The sequence below is a fragment of the Rhinolophus sinicus genome, linkage group LG11 (genome assembly GCF_036562045.2).
Source record: "Rhinolophus sinicus isolate RSC01 linkage group LG11, ASM3656204v1, whole genome shotgun sequence".
Taxonomy (NCBI): Eukaryota; Metazoa; Chordata; class Mammalia; order Chiroptera; family Rhinolophidae; genus Rhinolophus; species Rhinolophus sinicus.
The window spans coordinates 14,883,516-14,906,979 of record NC_133760.1 but is presented as its reverse complement, the minus strand read 5'-3'; the positions used below and the strand labels follow the sequence as shown (position 1 = coordinate 14,906,979).

Sequence of the window (23,464 nt, the reverse complement as noted above, 5' to 3'; positions counted from 1 at the left end):
GACCCTTGTGTGTCTGGGTGTTTATCTGGTCCTGGGGTGTGACGTGGATCACTCTTGACTGCTGGCGGGACAGTGTGTATTTGCCTCTGGACACTTCCGGCCACTTGGCGAGGGCCTCCACACTCGGCGCTGGCTTTTCCGGGCCAAGCCCCCTTCCCCCTATCTAGGACTTTCCTGGCTCCAGAGGTCATTGCTGCAGGCTGCAGAGAGGCTGCCAAAGCAAACCAGCCCCCGTGACTTGTAGGAAAGCAACTGGGGGGAGGGGGCTGAGGGGGGGTAGGGTGAACAGGGAAAAGCAGACAGGGGTTGGGCTGGGGACATGGGAAGGGGCAGAGGCTGGAGCAAGAGTTGGGGCAGGGGAGGAGGTTGTGGGGAGAGGTCTGGAGCAGGGTCTGGAACTGGGGCAGAAACAGGAACTGCCTTGTTCAGGAGTTGGACAGGGGGTGCTGGAAGGGGCAGGGGTGGACAGGAACAGAGTTAGGCCTGAGGTCCGGCAGGGCAGGGGCTGGGCAGGAGGCAGAAGCAGCAGGGGCAGGGTGGGCTTGGGGCAGTTGGGGCACTCTGATTCCTTCTAATTCATATTCCCATCCTTTAGTCCTTGTAAGCACACCCAGCCTGCTCTGTCTCCCCAAACCCTCAGTCCTCAGGCCAAGCTTGTCCCTGTTCCCACCTCCCCTCAGACTGGCACACCTGGGCCCACCTCCCAGGCGGGAGGGAGGCAGGTGGCTGGGCTGACCAGCTCCAGCCCCTGCAAACCCTGCCCCACCAGCCAGGTGGCCTCTGGCGCTGCCAATCCCTGTGCCCGGCCCCTCCCCGCCCCTATCCCCGCCTCCTGCCCAGCCCCCTCCTCCTCAGGTGAGGCAGCCAGGCCTAGCAGGCCCCACGCCGCTGCCTCTGCCTCCTGGCTGCCGCTGCTGCGGGGCCACCATGCTCCTGCCCAGGCCTGGAGACTGACCCTCAACCAGCACCATCTCTCAGCTCCGTCCCAACCTGCCGGACCCCAGGGTAAGGACCAGGGCCCTCAGTTCCAGTCCCCAAGACATGGGTCCCCTCGCCCCCACTCAACCTAATGCCCACCTCCCAGTAGAGGGATTCCCAGGGACGCCAAGAGTGGGTTCTCTGACTTCCCTCCAAGGACCTCGGAGCTCCAGCCCTCTCTTCTTCAGACTCAGAGATTGGGGCTCCGTCTCCTCCTCCCTCAAACCCAGGAGTCCGGGCCCCTACACCCCTCTGCCCTCTTTCCCCAGGACCCAAAATGTCAGGCCCCTGCTCTCTCCTTCCTCAGACCCAGCAGTCCAGACCCTCAGTCCTCTCCCCTCCAGGCCCAGGCATGGGAGCCCCTAGCCCTGCAAATCCAGGTGTCCCCCGGTCACTGGTCAGACACTGACCCCATCCTTGAACCTAGACCAATCTGTGTTCGTGATCATGGCGTGCTCTGGCCAGCGCCCAGTTCCTCCAGCCTCCCTGGATAGGCGCCTGGGACTGGGGGCACCGGGGCTGGGCTGGGCTCCCCCAGGCCCTGCCTCCCTGTTCATCTCCCCACAGGTCCTGCCCCGGCCCAAGAGGTCAGCCGGGGAATCATTAACGAGAGGCCGTGACATGGCGGAAAAGGAGGGTGAGTCCCCCTTTCCTCGGGCCTGACTTCGGCTCTGTCTGGCACCCCTCCCTCCCTCTGTGCTCTCTTCCCAATCCTCCGCCCCCCTCAGAGCCCCCTCTCTTTGGCACCCCTCCTGGGCCCATCCCCAATGCTTTCTGAAGCCTTCTCCACCTGATTAACTATTAACCAAATTTTCTGTGGGGCTGTGCCACCACCTGCCTCCCTGCTACCCCGTACGACCTTCCTGGCTCCTTGCCTCAGTTTCCCCTCACCCTCCCAGCAATTCCTCAGCTGACTCTGCACCTGCCCTCTACTTGGGGCTACAGTGGGGAGACTAGCTGTCACGGTTAAGGACACAGACACTGAAGTTGAATGCACTGGCCTGTGTTTGAATCTGCTTCTGCCACTTTTTTGCTGTGTGATCTTGTGCAGATGGCATCATTTCTCTGGGCTTCAGTTCCCACCTGGGTCAAGCATAGATCCTAATGCTACCTACCTACCTATATGAGGTTGTTGGGAGCAGGGACACCAGCAGGGGGCTTAGCATGTCGGACACACGCTGTGAACCAAAGCCGTCATGATAGAGGTCAGCAGACTTGGAGTCCAAGGGATTCAAGACCCCCACCGATTCCAGACATTCCTCCCACCTCCTGGCATTGTGGGCAAAAGAGCAGAGGGAGGACTTTGGACTCGGCCGGATGGATGGAGCTGGGAGAGAGAGCAGAGAAACCATTCCAGGATGACATAGAGAAGCCACCGCTAAGTGGCCGGCACTCAAGGGCTCTTGGCAGCCACTAGCCAGGGCTTCCTACAGCCTAGATTCCTCTCAATCTCTCCCATACTTGGGAGCCAGTTGGAGGGGCCGAGGACTGGTAGCCCTCTTCCTGCCCTCCCCAGCTGGGCTGACTCCCTCTCTTCTTCCTGGAACCAGGCTAGCTGGGTTCAGTCCTAGGCGGTAGCACTTTCTAGCTGTGAGGCCCTAAGCAAGCAGCTTACCCTCTCTGAGCCTCAGTTTCTTCATCTGTAAAATGGAGCTGGTACCAGTGCACACCTCACAGGGTGTTGTGAGGATTTAAATGCAGGAAGTGCTGAGTATGTCATATGAAATGATCAGTGTGGATCACTGGCCTCCTTGGGTCTCAGCACAGTTAAGCACTCAGACTCCCCAACCATTCAGCTATGGCCCAGAGTGCAGCCAGGCTCCCAGTGGCTCAGGAGAAGGCCCTGCGTCTTTGCTGAGCAAATAGACAGTAGAGCCCCATACCTTCTGGAGGATTCCTTCCTGGAGCCGACTGAAGGGAGTTACCAGGGCTGGGGCCTATGGGTGAATGAACCAGGGAAGAAAAGCAGAGCGTCCTGGGAAGGATGGCCAGAGATAGGTCTGTGTACAGAGATAACCAAGGCAGAGTGGGCTCCAGTGCATTCCCAGGCAGCTCATTCTGGCCTTGGAGGGCAGTCAGACTGTTGGGGTTGGAGGGGGTAGTCAAACCTGGACACAGATGCCAGAAGGTTCTGGTGCTGTGCTTACTTGCTGGGTGACCCCGGGTAGGTGGCTGCACCTCTCTGGACCTCCTTTCCTCATTTATAAACCAGGGATGATGACAATGACACTTTCCATATGAAGAGTTTGTAAGGACTTAAGGAAACTACAGGACGGTTCGGACAGGGCCATGAGTCGTTGTGCGATTTGAGAGCCATTCCTGCTGCCATGGCTGCTCGCGTTTGTGTTACCATTCTGGGCTGAAGTACACCCAAGGCCAAGGGTCTTGTGCTCCCTGGGGCCTTAGACTTGGAGGAGGTGATATCTGAGTTGACATTCAGGATGAGGAGGGAGTACGTAGGGTGTGTTAGGCAGAGGGAAGAGCCTAGCTAAATGCTGGGGGGTGACAAACGACTGGGGGTGCAGTAGCACGTAGCTATTTTGGGTGTTTCTGGAGGTAAAGTTGGAATTGGAGCTGGAAGGTGACAAGGTGTGCCAACTGGACCAAGCTCTGTTCAGACTGTTTTTGATGAAGGGCAGGGCAATACCTTGGCAGTGTTGGGCCTTTCCACAAGATGGCATGGAGGTTATTCTTTGTTTCTCTTTTCTAACTTGTAATTTATAATTTCTATGGTTTCGTTTTCTTTTTGGAAACTTTCAGGTGTCTCATAATGACTATGTGGCTGTCTGAAGATTGGGAGAAATATTCAACCCTTAAATATCTAACAGTCGTGCTTGTATCCTAGAGGGGCTGGCACCACAGGCCTAAGGGCCTTAGACTCTGTCCTGGGGGACACTGGGAGTCATGGAGGCTCTAGGTAAAGAAGAGACAGGTTGCATTTGATATTTAGGAAGAGCCCTAGGCTTCCACATGGAGGCTGGACCAGAGGGGGAGCCTGAGCCAGGGGTTGAATGGGGCTGGGGGCAGGGAAGGCGAGGACGGACAGGAGACACTTGGGAAGCCTGCAGGCTGTGGAGCTGGCAAGCTCTGAAGGGAAGGAGGCATCCTGCAGAGGCGGGACAGTGCTAAGGGTGAGGGCCCATGAGACGGTACCTGGGGATTTGGGGAGACATGGAGGCCAGTATGGGACCTGGGAGGTGTGAAGGACCTGAGGAATTTCAGGGGAGGCATCTAAGAGGCTGCAGGACCCTTGATCTGGGACTAAGGAGAGTCCAGGGCTTGGGACAGAAAAGGGAAACTGAGGCTGTAGAGGTGGGTGAGACAGATTTGGAACCAAGGAGACATGAGTGGGAGGAGGTCTTGGCCCGCCCTATGAACTCCAGACCTCAGGAAGTGGATAGCAGGTCAGGAGATGGAGAAGGCACCATCAGGGAAGTAGAAGGAAAGTCAGGTGCCTGTGCTGTCCGGAAGTTAAATGAGGGGGCTTTCATTCCGGAAGTTGGAGTTGGGTCTGAAGAGGACTAAGACACAGACCTATCAGTTGAATGGTTTTAGACCAGGGGTGTCCAAACTTTTTTCAACGATTTTCATCTAGGGCCATATGCGGTAAAATACACAAACAGCCGGGCCACTCACTCGAGGTAAAGTACGTATTGCCTCACCTGGTTTATTTAAGTAAACTAAATATATTTTTGGAATTTGCTGCGGGCCAATAAAAAATGGATCGCGGGCCACAGTTGGCCCGCGGGCCGCAGTTTGGACACCCCTGTTTTAGAGACAAGGAGCCAGAGATGTCACTTGTTCCCCCCCCCCTTTTTCTGCCTCCCCCACACTTCACTCCAGTTCAAGCCGTTGTTACTCACTCTAGTTGTGTAGGACACAGCTCCCTGGCCTATGCTGGCATTATGAGGCTTGTGTCTGCCCCAGCTGAGGCAGTCAGTTGCCAGTTATCTGTTGGCCGCTCACAGCAGTTCACTGCCTCTCTCGCCGGCTGCCGGCCACTCACGCTGGCTGCCGGCCACTCACCCACTCACATTGGCCACCAGCCGCTCATGGCAGCACTCCTCATGGCAGCTCAGCTCCAGAGAGAGCTGTTGTTCACAATCTTAGCTGTAGAGGGCGCAGCTCACTGGCCCATGTGGGAATCGAACTGGCCACCTCCGCTTAGGAGCACGGCGCTCCAACCACCTGAGCCACCGGGCCAACCCAGAGAGATGTCACTTGTGAGAGTTTTGCAGCCAAATGGGGGCAGAAGAACTGTCCATGGAGGAACAGAGAGCAGAGCCTCTGGGAGAAGTTGGGGGGGCGGGGAGCTGGCTTACTGATCGCAAAGGCCGTATAGCTCCCGGAGAATCATGACAAGGATGGTCCTCTCGCAGAGTAAGGATGTGTCCTGTCCACCGGAAGCACCTGTTTTGAGGTTGTCCTAAGTCCCCTGAAACAGAGGGCACGGAAGGAGGTTCTTTCTCGTCCCTAAGAGATATGGGTGGCAATGCTGCCTGCTCCAACAGACATACCAGAGCCTCTAGGCTGGGCTCTGAGTGTCAGAACACATCTGAAAACGAAGGAACCAGCACCAGCCTGATGGCTGCAGGGAGCCAAGACCTCCCACTAGAACCAGGAAGAAGGTTGGTACAGAGTTGGGGGGCGGGCCTGAGAGGCCCTCTTGAGACAGGGAGGGGTCAGCCAACTGGGGTAGAGCTGGCCTGGCCCACTGGGGCCTCTTTGGAGGGAGAGAGTGTTCTCTTATGCCTTGATGGGTACTGTGGGCTCTCAAATTCTTAAGACCCCCAGACAGTGACCACCCCAGGGAGGTCCTGGACCACTCCCCACTCTGTTCTGGGTGCTTGCCTAGCCCTGTGCCTATCGGCCTCACCACCATGACACAGATGGGAGAGCTGGATTCTCCTGCAGCCCTGGGAGTGCCTCACAGATGCCAAGGGCAGTCGGCTGCACGCCAGGCCCAGCGGAAGGCTTTTAGCAGCCTTTTCTCTTTGGTCCTCCTGCAATCCCTAGGAAACGGGCTGGCTTTTAATCCCCAGGGCCCCTGTAGCATTGGGAATAAAGTCCCTCTTCTCCTCAGGGCACCAGGCTCCCTAGCTGGCCCCAGCCTTGGCCCCACTGCCTTCCCCAAGTTCGTGCAGTTCTGGCCGCATCAGTGCCCTGTCTTGCCCTCTAACGGATCACGTTAGTCTCGCCTCAAGGCCTTTGCCAGTGCTGTCCTCTCTGCCCACAGTGCTCTTGCTTGAGGTGTTTGCATCGCTGGCCTCAACCTTCGTGTCTCAGCTCAAAAGTCACTTCTTCGGGAGGCCCTCCCAGAGCACCCTAGAGAAGCCATCTACTGCCCCGACCTCTGTTATTTTCTACATAGACTTTGCCACGATCTGGAAATTATCAAGTGCATTTACTTGTTTACTTATCCCTCTCACGTTACACACATGAGAATGTAAACCCCATGAGAGCCAGCATCTCATCTGTCTTGTTTTGGGATATGTCCCCAGAGCCTAGAGTGGCACCAGGTACATAGCAAACGCTCAAGAGGATAATGAATGACTAAAACTCCATTTTACCAATGAGAAGACTGAGGCCCAGAGAGGTGAAGGGAGTGGCCCAGGACCACACAGCTTTAATGATTTAAAAGCCTTTGTTGAGAACTTGCTGTATGCCAGGGACTACAGTACAGGGAGGGGTAGCGTGGCTTAACGATTATACATTTGGGCTCCAGCACCGTATCTGCCCACTGCTTCTTCCTGGCTGAATCACTTCGGGCATGTGACTTTCTCCGAGCTTCAGTTTTTCCTGTCTGAAAAATGGGAATCATAACTGAGATAAGAACTGAATAAGTTAATGCATTTAGAGCGATGCTTGGTACATAGTAAGCATCTGATAAGAATTTGGCTATTATTGTTAGTATTATTATTAGAAATAACTTTAAAGTATTATTTTTAGAGGTGAATGCTAGGTGGATACCCATTAAATAGATGAGGAAGCTGAGGCTCAAAGAGGTGACGTCACCTGCTCAAGGTCCCAGCTAAGAGGAGGGAAGGCCAGTATTTTTAAGTGAGGCTGGCAAGTTTCCAAACTTAAGTTCTCAACCTCCAGGGGCAAACTTGACCTTGGAGCTGGGTCCTGTGGGAGAGGTCTGGTTTTGGGGGGTACCCAGGGACAGAGGATCTGGAACAGCAAAGAGAAGTGAAGCAGTGAGGAAATGCCAAACAGCAGGGAAGAGAGCTGCCAAGGGGGCAAAGGTTAGGGGTCACAGCCCCTAAGAGGCTCCAAGAACCTTTGGGAAAGTTAGCAGAAGTGAGAGATCCAAGAAGAGATGACCGGATGTGATGAGGGAGCTAGAGAAGTGCAGTGTCACTGAGGAGGAGATACCTCCTAAGTGTTGGGAGTGCAGGCAGGGAACGTGGCCACCATCCTAGCCACACCCCTTCCCAGCTGGAACCCCTGGGGAGCTGGACACCTGGTTGTTCTCTCAGGAGGGGAGGGACAACTCTGCCAACTTCTCTGCCCCAGGAAACTAAGAGCAGGGCCTGGCAGGCTCAGGCATGCTAAGTTAGCTTTGGGGGCAGGGCAGAGCTGGCCCCGTGCTCAGACCCTGCCCCTATGAGGACAGGCCTGGCAGTGGCCCCAGCATGGTGTCTATTGCAGGTGGCCGGACTGTGCCATGCTGCTCTGGACCCAAGGTGGCAGCTCTCACTGCGGGGACCCTGCTGCTCCTGACAGGCATTGGGGCAGCATCCTGGGCCATTGGTGAGAGTGGCTCCCTGCGCCTCTGCCCTCCCCTGCCCCCTGTGGCCCCGGCATGCCTGCCCTCACCTCTGCCTTCTCTGCAGTGACCGTTCTACTCAGGAGTGATCAGGAGCCGCTGTATCCGGGTGAGTAAAGCAGGCTGCGAACTCCTGGGGAGCCCTGCAAATAACCTGTATCTGGTGCGAGCTCAATGGAAGGACTTTTTGAATGAATGCACAAATGCATGAAGAAATGCAATTAATAGTAGTGCACTCGTATTGTGAGCCTGCTCTGGACCAGGTGCTATTCTAAGCACTTCACTTGCTAACCCAGTATTTTTCAGGCTCTAAATGTGTGACCCATTAATGTATCATACAATTAAATTAGTGAGTTGAAAGGTTTTTAAAAACCTTTTAAAAGTATGAAATAGATTAGATTAGAAAATATTTGCATGCATCCCTCTCAGTAAGAAAAAGTCTTGTTAATCTTTTGGTTTTATAAGGGTGGGACTGTTATTTTCTCCATTTTAGAGATGGGAAAACTGAGGCTCAGAGCAATAGGATGGTTTGCCTCAGAAAACAGAAGTTCAGGACCACATCATAGTGGAAAACGGTGTTTCTCACTACAGGGCACAGTCAAAACATGTCTGAGAGGTGCCATATGAAACCAGCAAACCCTTATATTAACAGTTACCTGGGAGGTAGCTGCTATTATTCCCATTCACAGATGTGGAAAGTGAGGACCAGAGAGTATACACAGCTGATGAATGATGAGGCCAGGAATAGCTCTTAGACTTGCCTGGTAGGGATGTGTCTGCTGTAGGAAAGAATAGCCATGTTGATAAATAAACACAGAGGCTCATTGGGGAATGAATGAACGAATCATCCCAAATGCCGACTCCAAGCCACCATCCCATGGCCCAGGGCAGCAGGAAGAAAGAGGAAGTTGGGTGATGGGATGTATTTTTCACTCCCATGAACCTCATCTAGTTCCATAAAGGACTCAGCGCACATTAAGAGAAGAAATGGAAATCCAGACGAGGAAAGCCAACATCAGTGGTAGTCATCATAGCCAGCAAGCACTTAGAGAGCATTTACACGTGCCAGGCACTGGCCTTGGGCTTTACACGTATTAATTCATTAAATCCTCACAACAGCCCTTTCTAATATGGGGAAACTGAGGCACAGAAGGGCCAAGTGACTTACGGAAGGTCACAGAGCTAGTAAGTGGCAGGTCTGGGATCTGAACCCAGGCAGCCTGGATCCAGCTCTTGTGTAGAACTAACTACTATACGCTACTGTTTCTCAAGAAACAGCCAGGTGAGTTGCCATAGGTGAGGGCTTGCATATGCCTGGCTACAGCCTTTGCATAATAGCCCTGTGAAGTTGGGGCTATTATCATCACTCCTGTTGTGCCAATGGGGGAAGCTGAGGCCCAGTGAAGTGAACTGACTTGCCCAAGACCACACATGGCATAAGTGGCAGGGTAGAGAGGTCATGCCCCTGCCAAAAGCCTGTCCATGGCTCCCCACTACCACTGGGCTAAAATCCCAAAGGCTTGCAAGTGCCAGGTCTCCCCAGGTGTGGGCCCGCTCCACCCTCACCTCACGCGTGCTCCTGGCACTCACACCCTCGGCAGACCCTCCTGGCACCACCGCCTATTTTCACCCACCTCTTTCTAGCTCACACCTAGAGGCAGGTTTCAGGGTTCTGCAGTGTCACTGTGGGCAATTGGACCTCACCCGTCCTTCCCTCTCTGTGTCTCGATGTCCTCATCTGTAAGCTGGGGGTGAGAATTAAAGGACATGATGATCCACGCAGGGCTTGGCTCTTAGCCAACTTGGTAAATGTTGGCTTTTGTGTCTCACCCTTCAGGCTTGAACTTCCCTGAGCAAGGCCTTCCTGCAACCCCAGACTCCATGCTTCCCCCCAGCCCATGGCCATCCCCACTGCCCCGGCTAAAGCTCTCACATTCGTAGTGGGTTATTGACTCCTGGTGAATTTCAGGAGGGCAGGGGCATTTTGTTTACTGCTCCAAAGTGTCCTGCACATGGTAGGTGCTCAGGAAATCTTTGCTTTAATGAATAAGCAGGAAGATAAATTGCTGAGATTAACTAGCTTGTCCTGGACCTCCAGCTGGAAGGAAGGTCACCAGGCACCAACTCAGACCTGGCTCTGGTCAATGCTAGCACTCTTACCCTTCAACTATACCTGGGGTTTTCAAAAGCATTTGGAAATTACAGAACAAACAAAAACAACCCCCCAAACTGTATCCTCACCTCATTTTTCTGGGATTGTCACACTTCCAAATATATCAGACAATTTCGTAAGCAACCAGGCAAGCCAGAACACAGTGTGCGTTGCTTAAAATAATACAAACGAGAGAATAAAGTATTTAAAAGTGGGAAACAGTGGCACAGAATGTGGCTTTAAAAATAATTGGAGGGGGCATTTTATATTCCCTCCCCCTTCCATCTTCTTGAACACACATCCATAAAATGATAATGTATTCCTAAAGCCTCATACTTTCTGGAAATTACATTTCTGGAGCACTTAGAAGTCATTTCAAAATAAGAATTCACCCCCACCCCACTTGGTGTTTCAAACCCCAAGTCTTGATCTTGGAACTTAGGGTAGTGGTCAGTACCCTTCAGTGGTGTCAGGAACCCCCTGCCCTCTCCCCAGAGCAGGTGGTCATGATTAAGCCAAGCCAGCCAGGAAGGTCTTAGTCTGGGCTGTAAGTGAATGTATTTGGGGTGGGGACAAGTAAGGAAGTGTCTCTGTGAGACCCACAGGAGGAGGAAATATGCAGGTCGGCAGGTCTGGGTTCAAATCCTGAGTTTGCTAGTTCTTAGCTGAATGCCCCTGGGCAAGTACATCCTTTCTGAGGCTCAGTTTCTCCATCTGTAAGATGGGCGTAGAAATGGTCTCTCCTTCCATAATGATTGCGAGATTCAAAGAACCCCCTAGATATGACATATGGCATGAGGCCAGCCCACTGACATCCCCAGGAAAGGTAGCCAGTATTATTATTACTGTGCTATTATTGTTTAACCCTCAGGAGGGGAAGTCACTCGAGAGGCTGTTAAAAGCGTGGGGTTTGGAGTCACTCAGGCCTGAATGCAAATCCTCTGTCTGCCTCTCACTCAGTGGGCAATGTTGGGCAAGTCACTGCACGTCTCTAAGCTTTAGCTGCCCCATCTGGAAAATGAGGATGATCTTTGTGGCCTCGGAGATATGGTGAGGCCTTGGTTGATGGAGGCAGGGAGAGCATGTAGCACCGCGCTGGCTGGCACACAGCCGGTCCTCCTCATGACAGGGTTCTCCCTGGAAGTCCTGCCTCCCCGTGTCCAGAAGACTGCTCAGCTTGGGTGTGGCCTCGCCAGGTTCCTCCTGAGAGGATGCAGAAGTGACTGCACCAGATTCAGTTTCCCAGAATGTGCTCTCAGAACACCAGCCAAGCAGGAGGCTCAGGAGAAAAGACAAGAGACTCACAGCTCATCTTCCCCCAAACCTTCCTTCCCCAACTTCCCCATTCTGCTCAATGGCAGCTTTGTCCTTCTGGTGGCTCAGGCCAAACACCTTAGAATTGCCCTTGACCCCCCTCTTTCCCTCACACCCATATCCAATCTGTTCAAAAAGCCTGTGGGTTCCACCCACAAAATCTGTCCAGAATCTAAGCCCCCTCACACCCCTCCCCCTCCGCTGTCCCAGCCTCCATCCTCTCCCTCCTGGGCCTCACAGTCACCTCCTCCCTGGTCTCCTGCTCCTGTCCCCACAGACTGCTCCCCACACACAGGCTGAGGAGCCTGTGAACCCCTGAGTCAGGCCAGAGCCCTCCTGGCTCAGAGCCTCCCGAGCGGCACCTCATTTCAGCTCAAAGCAAAGTCCTAGCTAGTGTTGATCCAGTCAATCTCCCGCCTCATCTCCCCTCGCTCACTCTGCTCCAGCCTCCTTGCTGTTTCTCAACCCCCCAACACCCCACCCCCGCCTTGGGATCTTTGCACTTGGCAGTGTCCTTGGCCTATTCTCTGTTCCCTCACCTGTCTTCACAACTCTCTTTCTCACTTCCTTTCGCTCTTTGTTCACTCCCCACCTTCTCAGTGAAGCTTTCTCTTCCCACCTACTGAAAATCGCAACCTCACCTTGCACCCCGGCACCCCTGCCTCCATCAAGCTTGATTTGTCTCCCTGGCCTCTTCTTTTGTGACACACGATCTATTATCCTTATTCATCCCTTTCATTATCCATCTCACATATTGGCCTTTGAGCTCCACAGAGCAGGAGTTTTGTCTGATTTGTTCATTGCCTAAACTAGACCCTGCATGTACGAGTGTTTGGTGAATGTAAATAAATATGCTTAAGGGCTGTGACCTGGCTTAGGTGTGAACAGGGTCCTCTGGCCATGTGTAGGGAGCAGCCTGTGAGGGGCTGAGGGGACATCACTTCCAGCACCCCCAGCCCCAGACCTGAGGATGCCCCCCTAAGCTCTCTCCAGCCTTCCTGTATATTGTCACCCTGCCCCTTCTCAATTTGTGAGGATGTGTTTGGTTGGGTGATTTTTTTATTGTTTGTCTCCCCCATCCCAGACTTTAGCTTGATGAAGGCTACCTCAGGCATCTTTGTGTACCCAGTATCACCCCTCACAGGACTGGGCATGGAGTATGTGTCTAATTAACACTTAGTTAACATTTGTTGAATGAATGAATGAATGAATGAATGAATGACTGCTACATCCTCTGCTTGGAGAACTATCATGTACCGTAGTATAATCAAGGCTCTGACAACTTCTGCAGAAAACATAGCTATTCTTTCCCTTTTTTTAGACTATAGGATATCTATTTAAATATTTTAGAAGTATGATGTGTTAGTCAAGGGTCTTCAGACAGCAAAAGACAAGAAAAAAATAAAGGAACTGGCTAAATGAAAAAAGAAATGATTAACTCACTTAACCAACAATTCTGGGGGTTCTTAAAGCCTGGCACCATCAAGGGGCTTTACAATTATTATCAGCTTTACAACTATAATCTCTTGGCTTTTCTCCACGTTGGCTTATTTTTCCCTTCAAGGGATAAATATGGCCCCAGTAGATCCAGTCTCCCACACCATTTTCTTGGGAGATTGGTTGAAAGAATTTCCCTCTTTCCAAATGTTTCAGTAAAGTTCCATACTTACAACGCATGAACAACCAGCTTAGGAATCCCAGAAAGAGGCAATTCTCAGCAGGGCCAGCCAAAGTCCCAGTGCCACCGCCATTCCTTGAGGCACGTGCCCTTCCTCACGCAATCATGAGTATGGGGGGCATGGGGGTGCCCCGATCAGTCCTGCGGGGACTCAGGACTAGAACCATGTGGCCGGAGAACAGGCCAGGAGGGGCTGGAGAGGGAAGGTGACCCAGGTGGCCTGTCCTGTCGCCATGCAGTGCAGGTCAGTCCAGCAGACGCCCGGCTCACGGTGTTTGACGAGACAGAGGGGACGTGGCGGCTGCTGTGCTCCTCACGCTCCAACGCCAGGGTGGCGGGACTCAGCTGTGAGGAGATGGGCTTCCTCAGGTACTGGGGGTGCTGCTTGGAAGGATGGCAGTGGGAGGGTGGGAGGAGCAGGTCTGACCCCTGCCCTGCCCAGGGCACTCGCCCACTCGGAGCTGGACGTGCGGACGGCAGGCGCCAATGGCACATCGGGCTTCTTCTGCGTGGACGAGGGAAGGCTGCCCTACGCCCAGAGGCTGCTGGAGGTCATCTCCGTGTGGTGAGGAGGGCAGCGGGCAGGTGGGGGCACACACCCGGGTGCCACAGGCCCCAAGGCCCCAGCTCTTCCTCATCTTCCTTCCATCTGTCTCAATTGGCTGCTCCTTTTGTTTCTCTCTGTCTCCTTCCCTGTCTCTCTCACAGTGACTGTCCCAGGGGCCGCTTCCTGGCTACGATCTGCCAAGGTGAGACCCTGAAACTCAGAACCCTTTTCCTTAGACCCCTCCCCACCCCAGGGCAGGACCATGCCCCATCAGACCCCCCCATGGCAGGGCCATGTCCCCTCCGGGCCCCACAGGACTGTGTCATCTCAGGCCCCCCCAGGGTGGGCCCATGCACCCTCAGACCAGGTCTGGGTTTCTCCCCTCACATGCCCCAGGCGGGCATGCTCTCTCAGACCCCTAGGACAGGGCTGGCTCCTAGGGCTCCAGGCCTCCTTGCTGCCCCTAACTGCCCATCTCCCACAGACTGTGGCCGTAGGAAGACTCCCGTAGACCGCATTGTGGGAGGCCAGGACACCAGCCTGGGCAGGTGGCCGTGGCAAGTCAGTCTTCGCTACGACGGAGCGCACCTCTGTGGGGGCTCCTTGCTCTCTGGAGACTGGGTGCTGACAGCTGCCCACTGCTTCCCTGAGTGAGTGACCTCCACAGTGCCGAGGGGGGCAGCGGGCGGTGGCGAAGTGGAGAGGCTGTGCCCACGCAGGCTGCCACCCTCCCTTCCTTTTCCCTGGTAGGCGGAACCGGGTCCTGTCTCGATGGCGAGTGTTTGCTGGCGCTGTGGCCCAGGCCTCACCCCATGGCCTGCAGCTGGGGGTGCAGGCAGTAGTCTACCACAAGGGTTATCTCCCCTTTCGAGACCCCAACAGCGAAGAGAACAGCAATGATATCGCCCTGGTTCACCTCTCCAGCCCCCTGCCCTTCACAGGTAAGTCTAGGGGCTGAGCCGTGGCCTGGGGACTCTAGAGGCCGGAGGACAGAGGCGGGGCCAGGGGTCTAGGAGTCCATGGTGTGAAGGGAAACGCTCTTGAGGGGGCAAAACTGAGAGTCCATCAAGTAGAAATGATTGATGCAGCTGCTTCAGAAAAGTCTGGCAGTTCCTCAAAAAGGGAAACATGGAATTGCCTTGTGACCCAGCAATTCCACTCCGACAGGATATGCTCCAGAGAAATGAAAACATGTGTCCACACAGAAACTTGTAAACAAACGTTCACAACAGCGTTATACACAGTCATCAAAAGGTGGAAACCACCCAGATGCCTATCTGGTAAATGGATAAAAATGTGGTCAAGCCATACAGTAGAATAATATTTGGCCATAAAAAGGAATGAAGTACCGATTTATGATACGCAATGGATGACTCTGGAAAACAATATGGTCAGAAAGGAGCCACTACATGATTCCATGTATATGGACTGTCCCCAGTAGGCACATCTATAGGGAGAGAAAGCAGATGAGTGGTTGCCAGGGTTAGGGATGGGGATGGGGAGATTGGGAGGTGATAGGTAAAGGATACCTTTTGGGGTGATGAGAATGTTCTAAAACTGATTGTGGTGGTGGATTCACCTTCCTATTGCCCGGCACCCGACTCAGCATCAATCTGTGAACCCACTAAAAACCCTTGACTTGTACACCCTAAGTAGGTGAATTGTATGGTATATGAATTATATCTCAAAAACTGTTATCAAAACAAATAATTAAATGAAATGAAAAAAATATTTTAATTAAATCAATGAATCAGAGAGGCAGTGAGGCATTTCCCCCTCTACAGCTCACTTCCTTGCTCGCAGACAGACTCACGGGGGTGCCAGCGTGTCTCTGGCACTTCTCCAGGTGTGCCTGGGGTGCTGAGAGCAGGCCTTGGGCTTCCGCTTTTGGCAGGCCAGGATTGTCATAATAAAAATCCTGGTGATAATGATGGTTCCAGAGTCATAATAGTGATGATGATCAGCCTCCAGCAGGCAACATCTGCTGCTAATAATGAAATAATTCAAAAAAATAATATCATGGTGACAAGAGTAATGACCACCAACACTTGTGTGGCGCCACCTGTGTACCAGGCACTATTCTCAGGGTCCTGAGCACACACTCATTTAGTGTTTACTGAGCCCGGAAGGGTGGGTCCTTTTATGACCCTGCTTTCCACGTGGGGAAAGGTTCCAACATCGAGAAAGTAAATAAGGCCTCAAATTCTTGCTGTTGGCAAATGGCAGAGATTTGAGCCCAGGCCACCTGGCGCTGGAATCCGTGCCCATAACCCCCAGGCTGTGCTGCCAGGGAAGTCAGGACCATTTTGTGGTTTGCATTATACTTATTGTTATGGTTATTTACTTTTTAAAGGTCAGTGATACTGGTTTTTCACTTAAGGGAGTGATCTCTGTTTTTTCTTTAAAGCAAAACAAAGCCTCTTCTTTAGTGAAAAGAGTGTGGGGTTAACAACATTGAAGTAAGGAAGTGTCATCCGTGGGCGCAAGGTGGGAGCAGCTTGGGTTTGAGACACAATGGCGGAAGGGGTAATAGCCTCGGGGGCAATAGCCTCGGGGGCAGGTGCAGGCACTTGCCAGCTGTGTGACCTCAGGCACATAGCTTCACCGCTCTGTGCCTCAGTTTTCCCCAGCTGTAAAATGACTTCCTAGGGTTATTGAGATGATTAAAAAGGTGAACATGAGTAAAGAGCTTAGAGCGATGCCAGCACATAGTGAGCCCTCAGTTAATGTTAGCAGTCATTGCTTTTGTTGTTTATTACTATTACTAGATATGTAAGCATTTCCTACTGCCAGGCATGCTACTCAATGCTTCACCAATTTCTCGCTACAACTTCTGGGGGAAACAATTATTTTTTCCATTTTGCACCGGAGAGCTCTGAGGCTCAGGCAGGTGAAGTCACCAACAGGCAACAGGCAGGGCTGCCAGGACTGCTATGTGGGTTGTGCACTGCACAAGGACCTCACATCTCAGGGGTGCCATTCACACTGTGGCTGGTATAGACTCGTGTATTTATTATTATGATTTTCTGACAGGTGGAAGTCACATATCTTAAGATGGGTGCATTTTTCTATTTCTCACAAAGGCACCCTCTAGTAGGTGGGTTGTGGCCCCATGGGCCATGGTTAAGGCTTGCAAATTGGGCCACCTGGGTTCGAAATCTGGCTCCGCCATTGACTCATGAAGTTTTGGACAAGTGACTTGGCCTCATTTTCCCCTCTGTAAAATGGGGTAATAGTCGCTCCAACGTCCCTGGGCTGATGGAAAATTAACGGAACTGACACAGGAAGGTGCCTAATCCATGAGCTCCCAGTGGAGGGCAACTTCTATGGTGGTTGCTATAAAAGAACAGAGGAAAAGTTGTGTCGGGAGCATTGGCGGCAGCTAAACAGAGGTTGGTACCAGGTGGGGCTGGACTGGCGTCATGTCTCTCACAGAATACATCCAGCCCGTGTGCCTCCCAGCTGCTGGCCAGGCCCTGGTGGATGGCAAGATCTGTACAGTGACTGGCTGGGGCAACACACAGTACTACGGTGAGTCCCTTCCCTGCCTGGGAAGCCACCATTAGGGAGACTGACCTGGGCCAGGGAAGGGCAGTCTGGCAGGTTGAGTGCCCCTTGGCCCTGGGGCGTAGGGGTGCTGAGGAGCCTGGGGTGGGTACCAGGAGGGAAGAGGGGTATGCATGCTCCCCAGCTCTGGCCAGCCTTGCCCGCATACCCCCAGGCCAACAGGCTGGGGTCCTCCAGGAGGCTCGAGTTCCCATAATCAGCAATGATGTCTGCAATGGTCCTGACTTCTATGGGAACCAGATCAAGCCCAAGATGTTCTGTGCCGGCTACCTTGAGGGTGGCATTGATGCCTGCCAGGTGAGGGACCGTACGGGGCAGCCCCTGGCCCTGCCATTCCAGGGATGGAGGCACAAGGCAGTGGGTGGTGGGGCTCCCTATCTCAGGGCCGGAGGGCTCTGACCACAGCCTACTGCCATCTGAGAGGGCCTCCAGCCAGGCCTCCCCTTCCCCCACCAGGGCGACAGTGGTGGTCCCTTTGTGTGTGAGGACAGCATCTCTCGGACGCCGCGTTGGCGGCTGTGTGGCATAGTGAGCTGGGGTACCGGTTGTGCCCTGGCCCAGAAGCCAGGCGTCTACACCAAAGTCAGTGACTTCCGGGAGTGGATCTTCCAGGCCATAAAGGTGAAAGCTGGGCCCATACAGAGCCAGAGGGTGGGATTGTCTGGGCGGGACTCTCATGGGGGAAGGGGAGGCCAAAGTTTTCCTGAGACCTGTGCTCAGGCCTGGAAGAGGCACCCTATGGTACAAGTGGATTTCAGAGGGCTTCTTGGGAGGGGAGGTTAGTTATGGGACTTTTTGGGAAGTCTCTCAGACCTCAGAAGCCCCCAATTGTCTTTCCCCAGACTCACTCCGAAGCCAGCGGCATGGTGACTCAGCTCTGACCTGTGGCTTCTCCTTGCTTCGTGTGCCTCTAGGGCTCAAGTTGATCTAGGTGGCCCCAGCCCCACAAGGTGGGGTCCACCCTGGGCCTAGGATGGAACATTTTTCTTCTTGGGCCCCGCCCACAGATCCAAGGATACCCTCCGTCCAGTGTCCTGTCTTCCTCAGTGGCGGGCCCACTCAACCCTGGCCTCACCCACCCTGACCCACCCACCCGAGCCTCACCTTCCTGACCCCCATGTAAATATTGTTCTGCCATCTGGGGGCCCCCACCTAGGTGCCCCTGATGACAGGCTGCTCTTTAAATAATAAAGATGGTTTTGATTAATATGGCCTCTGAGTTTGCAAATGTAAGCAGCAATAAGGACATTTTGCGGGGAGGGAAGAGAGGAAGTGGAGCCTGGCACAAATCAGGCAGGGACCGTGATCCTCCAACTCCCACTGGCTTAAGAGAAGATTTTAATTGGTTCACTTAACTGGCCATGCCCTGCAGCATCTGGCTTCAGGTACTGCTGGATATAGTTACTCAAATAATTTTCGTCAGGACTGTACCTCATTTCCTCTCAGATCTGCTTTTCTCTGGGTCAGCTTCACTTCCAAACAGCCTCTCCTACAACCAGAGACAGAGCTGTCCCCCCCATTCACCCAAACTCTAGGCTTATATGCCACGGACCACTTAGCAGCCCCAGTGGAAAGGGAATGCTTCTTTCTCAATAGCTACAACATAAAAGCCCCAGGCCTGGCTTTCACTGGACAGATTTGGGTCTTATGCTCATCGCTCATCAAATCACTGTACACCTGACGCATGGGACTGAGGGGAGGTTTGACTCTCAAGACCTGCATGAGTGTGTGTGTGTGTGTGTGTGGTGGCGGGAGGATTCCCCAAAGGAAACTAGAGTGCTATTTCCAGAAAAAAAAGGGGATATATATGCCCAATAAAGAAAAAATACATCCACCATGGACCAACACAGGAAACAGGGTCCTGTAGGATGGAGACAGGAACACCAGGCCCTGTGAGAGCACAGCCTGAGACCCACACCTCTTCATCCAGGCTGGAGGTTAGGTCCCAGCTTCTGAGAACATCTGCGGATCTTATGGGCCCCTGATGGCCACCAGGGGGCGCTGTTGCCCCCGAAACTGTGAGAAATTAAGGTTTTTATTTGCCTAGTCTTGTCCACGTGTTGTTGAAAACCAGAGACTGCAGAAAATCGCTCACCGGTGCCTGTTTTTCATAACTTTCAACGACAAAAATGATAACGTTCTGCCCATCAACTACAGGCCCTGAAGCAATTTCCTAAAATGTAAATAGACACAGGAAAGTGCCTTTGAATAACTTACTATCTGTGCATTTGGAAAATGTTCCACGCATCACTCCCTGGACACCAAACTGCGAACGTGGTTGATCCCCACCATTGCTTTGTCTTTCAGGAGCACCCCAGCCCAACTTCTCTTTTGCAGGGCTCCATGTTTTCCAAACGTCTGCCTGTGGCTGCACTGTCCTACCCATCCTGTTTGAGATATAATTGGAAACTTGACTCACGCATGGCTTTGTTAGAAATATATTGAGTTACGGAGCTGTGACTGTAAATTTTCCTTTGTAATGTCAGCTGAAAAATGGACTGTACATGTGTTTTTATGATGTTCTGGGTCTCAGAGACCACGGCCCACCCTGGGGGTTCTGAGTAAACGCTACCATGTCCTGGAGGGTCTGAGGGGCCACAGCTGGCCAGGAGAGGGCTGATCTGAGCAGATGTGACACTGCTTTGTGGGGGGCTGAAGAGGGCATGACCCTGCCCTGGGGATTCTGAGGGGATGTGGCCCTATTCTAGGGTATCTGGCAGAAGTCTGGGCATTAAAAGTCAATAGGCAGTCTATTGGGAAAATGTCAATGAGGAGGGGGGCCTCTGGGTTCTGTCAGTATCAGTGCTGTCTTTGAGGGGGGCAGGGGTGGGGAGATTGTGATTCACTCAACAGCCATTCACCAGTTTCCTTTGTACGCTAGAGGTCAGTGAGCCTCAGTTTCTCCTTTTGTTCCCACCAACCTTGCTGCTTTCCCCATGAAGCCACACAGAGATGAGAAAAATAATAACATTCACAGGATTACTTTGAAGTTCTGCGGGGATGCTGGTCTTCTTCAGAAGAGCTGAATATCGAAACTCTTACTTCTCTGACGTGGCTGCGCATCTCTGAGCCAGAAGTATCTGGCGTCTTATCTAATTAATGTACCACATCAGGAACACAAGCAAGGCTCGGCATTCATAGTTAGTGTTTATATCTGAATATTCACTTTCAAATATAGAACAGCCTTCTGGATGTAACTGGGAATGGAAAGCTCCATATGTGGTTTATAAGTTGGCATTCTCCAGTCAAGTTAAAGGAGAAATGTACAATTATTCTTTCACAACAGTTATTCTGCAAGTAAAATGGCACCATGATTAACGATGATTTTGATGGCCATTAATTTTATATTCAGAAATCATTATCGTGAATGTTCAGTGGTATAAGTGGGGAATGGATTTTAGTTTCTTCAGAAAAGTAATACTATTTAAATACTGCAGTTATTAAGTGAGCAGCTGTTCCAGTTCCATTGCCACATAACAAACCTTCCCAAGCTCAGTGGTGCAAAATAGCAACCATTTATTATGCTCATGGATTCTGTGGCTCAGAAATTCAGACAAGGAGCAGCAGGGACAGCTTGTCTTTGCTCTGTAATGTCCAGGTCCTCAGCTAGAAGACCTAAAGGATGGAGTGACTCAGTGAAAAGGGACTGAGATGGTGAGCTTGTTTACTCACAAGCCTGGTGCCTGGGCTGGAATGGCTCAGAGACTGGGCTCAGCAGGGACTGTCAATTCAATGTCTGTCTCAGTAGCTTGGCCATCCTGCCAGCATGTCTGCCTCCGGACATTTGGACTTCTCACATGGCTCAGGGCTCTAGAGTGAGCGTTCCAGCAAATGCTGCCTTTTACACCCAGCCTCACTTCTGCTCTGCTCTGTTGATTGAAACAGTCACAAATCTGCCCAGACCCGAGGAGAGGAGATAGAGACAGACCCCACCTCTTGGTCTGTCAGAAAAATTCAGGGCCTTGTTTTAGAACAGCCACAGGAACTCACTGACTGTAGAAACACATTGGCGTCTGACAAAGTGGAGAAATTATCTTCACTAAAGTGTTCAACCTGAAAGATTTGTCTGCTATAATGTGGATAATAAAATTCTGACACTAATACATGTTTAATACATTTTCAGATTTGTTTTTGTATCTCAGAAATTCATTCTTAGATGGTGATATTCAGCTTTGGGCATCTTTTTAATTTTCATTTTTTATTATTCAATGTTATATTAGTTTCAGGTGTACAACATAGTGATTAGACATTTATACAACTTGCGAAGTGATCACCCTGCTAACTCTTGCACCCACCTCACACTATATATAGTTATTACAATATTATTGACTCTATTCCCTATGCTGTACTTTACAACCCTGTGACTCTGACAGGCCCAAATGTGGGAGTTTCTACCACAGAATCTCCCATCATTCTCTGTAGATGCCCCTCTGGGCCCCTCAGCGGGCCTGTGGCTCCTTAATCTCCCTAGGTGTACATCTTGAGCCCCCCCTCAGCTCATGCTCATTCGAGTTCCAGGAGGCTGTGAGTCAGTCTTCAACCTACTGGGGAGAGAACCAGCAGGGTCCCTAGAAGGAGAGGTATGCTGCACTGTCAGCTCTCCAGCAGCAGCAGAACTCCAGTTTCTCCATCTATGTATTGTTTGACCCAGGCTCAGGCCTGCTAATGAAGTGGGGAGTCCCTCCTGGGTCCTGGGAGCGTATGGTAACCCTGCCCACTGGGAAAGCCCTGGATGCCATTTTCTTCTTTCTCCCTCCTTGCTCCACCCTCCACCCACAGGCCTGGCCCAGCCTCAGCCAGGCCAGATGAGAACCAGGATCCCTGGGAGCTTCCTAGGCCCCCTGGATCCACGAGCAATGGGTTGGGGGAGCTGAGTGACAGGCCAGCCCCAGTCCCCACCTTGGCCCCTTCTTGTGCCCCCACGTCAGCTCCAGAAATAAGCCAGTCCAGCCACCCAGTACATGGGGCCATCATGGGGATGATCTGGGTACTGCTGGTGCGTGAAAAGGGAGGGGGGTTCTGGAAGGGGGTCAGCTGTGGTGAGTGGACCCCAGCCCTTAGCTGACACCCCCTCCCCTCAGTTCTGCAGAACAAAGTGACCTGGAGTGAAGGGATCAGAGGTGAGGCTGGACATGCTCCCTTAACCTGTTGAGGGGACAGGACGTGGGGGATGTCTGAGGGTACATGTCCCCATCCTGAGACCTATGGGGACCTGACCCTGCCTTTGGGGACTGAGGGGACATAACCTCTCCTTGGGGGGTCTGAGAAGATGCAGCTTGGCCCTGGTGGGGCTGGGGGAGCCTCAGTGGTCTCAGTGTCCTCAGCCTCACTCCTGTACCCCTATGGGCTGGAGCCTGGGGATGAGGCCCCCCTGCCAAGGACAATGGCTGCTCTGAGGAGCTACAGTTGCTGGAGCCCTTTTACACTCTGAAGTCATGCACAGCATGGCCCGACCCTTGACCAGAGGTCTCTGGGAGCTGTCTCCCTCACCCCCATCCCTGATCTGATGACACGCTCAGCCTATTTCTTTCTTCCCCATCTCCCCCAGATCTGCAGCAATGGGCTGGTGTTCTTTGGGGAGCCTGTGTCCCTATTTAGACACGAGGCATTTCCCCTGGAGATGGGCCAGGCCTTTGCAGCCCTGATCTGGGTGGATTGGTCCACACTGAGGGGGGCTACATGTGGTGCTAGCAGTCACCAGCCTGAGCTGCTGCAGAGGGGGGCCCATGATCTGGTCTATGCTTTCCCCCACACCCCTCCAAACTCTCTGAGCCTGCTCATGACCACTTGGGATCAAATTCCCTTTCTGGGGTTCTTTGGCCCCAGGTGAGGAAGGGATGGTGGAGAAGGGCCCAGGTTGGGGCTCTGTGGCCCAGCCCCTGGGGAAGAAAGATTTGCTTCCGGAGCAAGTGGGAGACACAATGAGGGAGGGAGGGAGAAAGAGAGAGAGAGAGAGAGAGAGAGAGAGAGAGAGAGAGAGAGAGAGAAACAAGGACGAGACATGGAAAGACAGAAGGGAACATAGAGACACAGTGACAGAGAACATGGGTGACACAGAAAGAGGGAAAGAGACCAGGAGCAAGATGAAGAAGGAAAGACAGAGAGACAATGAGAAATAGAGAGAGGAAAGACAGAGGATAGCAAGGGGAGCAAGACGATCAGATGGAGAAAGACAGAAAAACAGAAAGAAAAGGAAAGAGGGTGGAGGGTTGGAGGGGAGAGGCAGAAAAAGACAAATAGGAAAATAGAGACCGAATAGAGAGGGAGGCTGCCACAGGCCCTGATGGAAGTGGACCTGGACAGGGGACTGGGGAGAAGCCAGCCTGATGGAGCAGGTGGAGCCCAGCTGAGGAGTGGGCATGAGGGGGCATGATACTCCTGGACCAGCCCATAATGCACCAGCTCCCGCTGCACTCTCCTCCTTCCAGGTGTTGTTGGCCATGACCAAGGGCACAT

At 52.7% G+C, this 23,464-nt stretch overlaps 1 protein-coding gene across 2 annotated transcripts; it reads left to right on the top strand.

Moving 5' to 3' along the window:
- Positions 1 to 551: 551 nt before the first annotated feature.
- On the top strand, positions 552 to 18,215 carry HPN (hepsin). Of its 2 annotated transcripts, XM_019710632.2 has the most exons (13): positions 552 to 1,005; positions 1,546 to 1,615; positions 7,633 to 7,734; positions 7,818 to 7,859; positions 13,134 to 13,263; positions 13,337 to 13,459; positions 13,603 to 13,643; positions 13,926 to 14,091; positions 14,192 to 14,382; positions 16,877 to 16,972; positions 17,163 to 17,305; positions 17,465 to 17,629; positions 17,851 to 18,215. In XM_019710632.2, the coding sequence occupies exons 2-13, from the start codon at positions 1,600 to 1,602 to the stop codon at positions 17,887 to 17,889; spliced, it is 1,254 nt and encodes a 417-aa protein (XP_019566191.1). In that variant the 5' UTR covers positions 552 to 1,005; positions 1,546 to 1,599; the 3' UTR covers positions 17,890 to 18,215. The 2 variants fall into 2 exon arrangements, with proteins under 2 accessions (XP_019566191.1, XP_074171912.1); XM_074315811.1 differs by lacking the exons at positions 7,633 to 7,734; positions 7,818 to 7,859 and having other exon boundaries at positions 856 to 1,005.
- Positions 18,216 to 23,464: the final 5,249 nt, after the last annotated feature.

What these genes read in the sequence shown, in the direction of transcription:
- HPN (XM_019710632.2), top strand. An exon ending in GGCAGCATCCTGGGCCATTG is followed by an intron (nt 7,735 to 7,817) that starts GTGAGAGTGGCT and finishes CCTTCTCTGCAG; the next exon opens with TGACCGTTCTACTCAGGAGT. An exon ending in GGGCAACACACAGTACTACG is followed by an intron (nt 16,973 to 17,162) that starts GTGAGTCCCTTC and finishes GCATACCCCCAG; the next exon opens with GCCAACAGGCTGGGGTCCTC.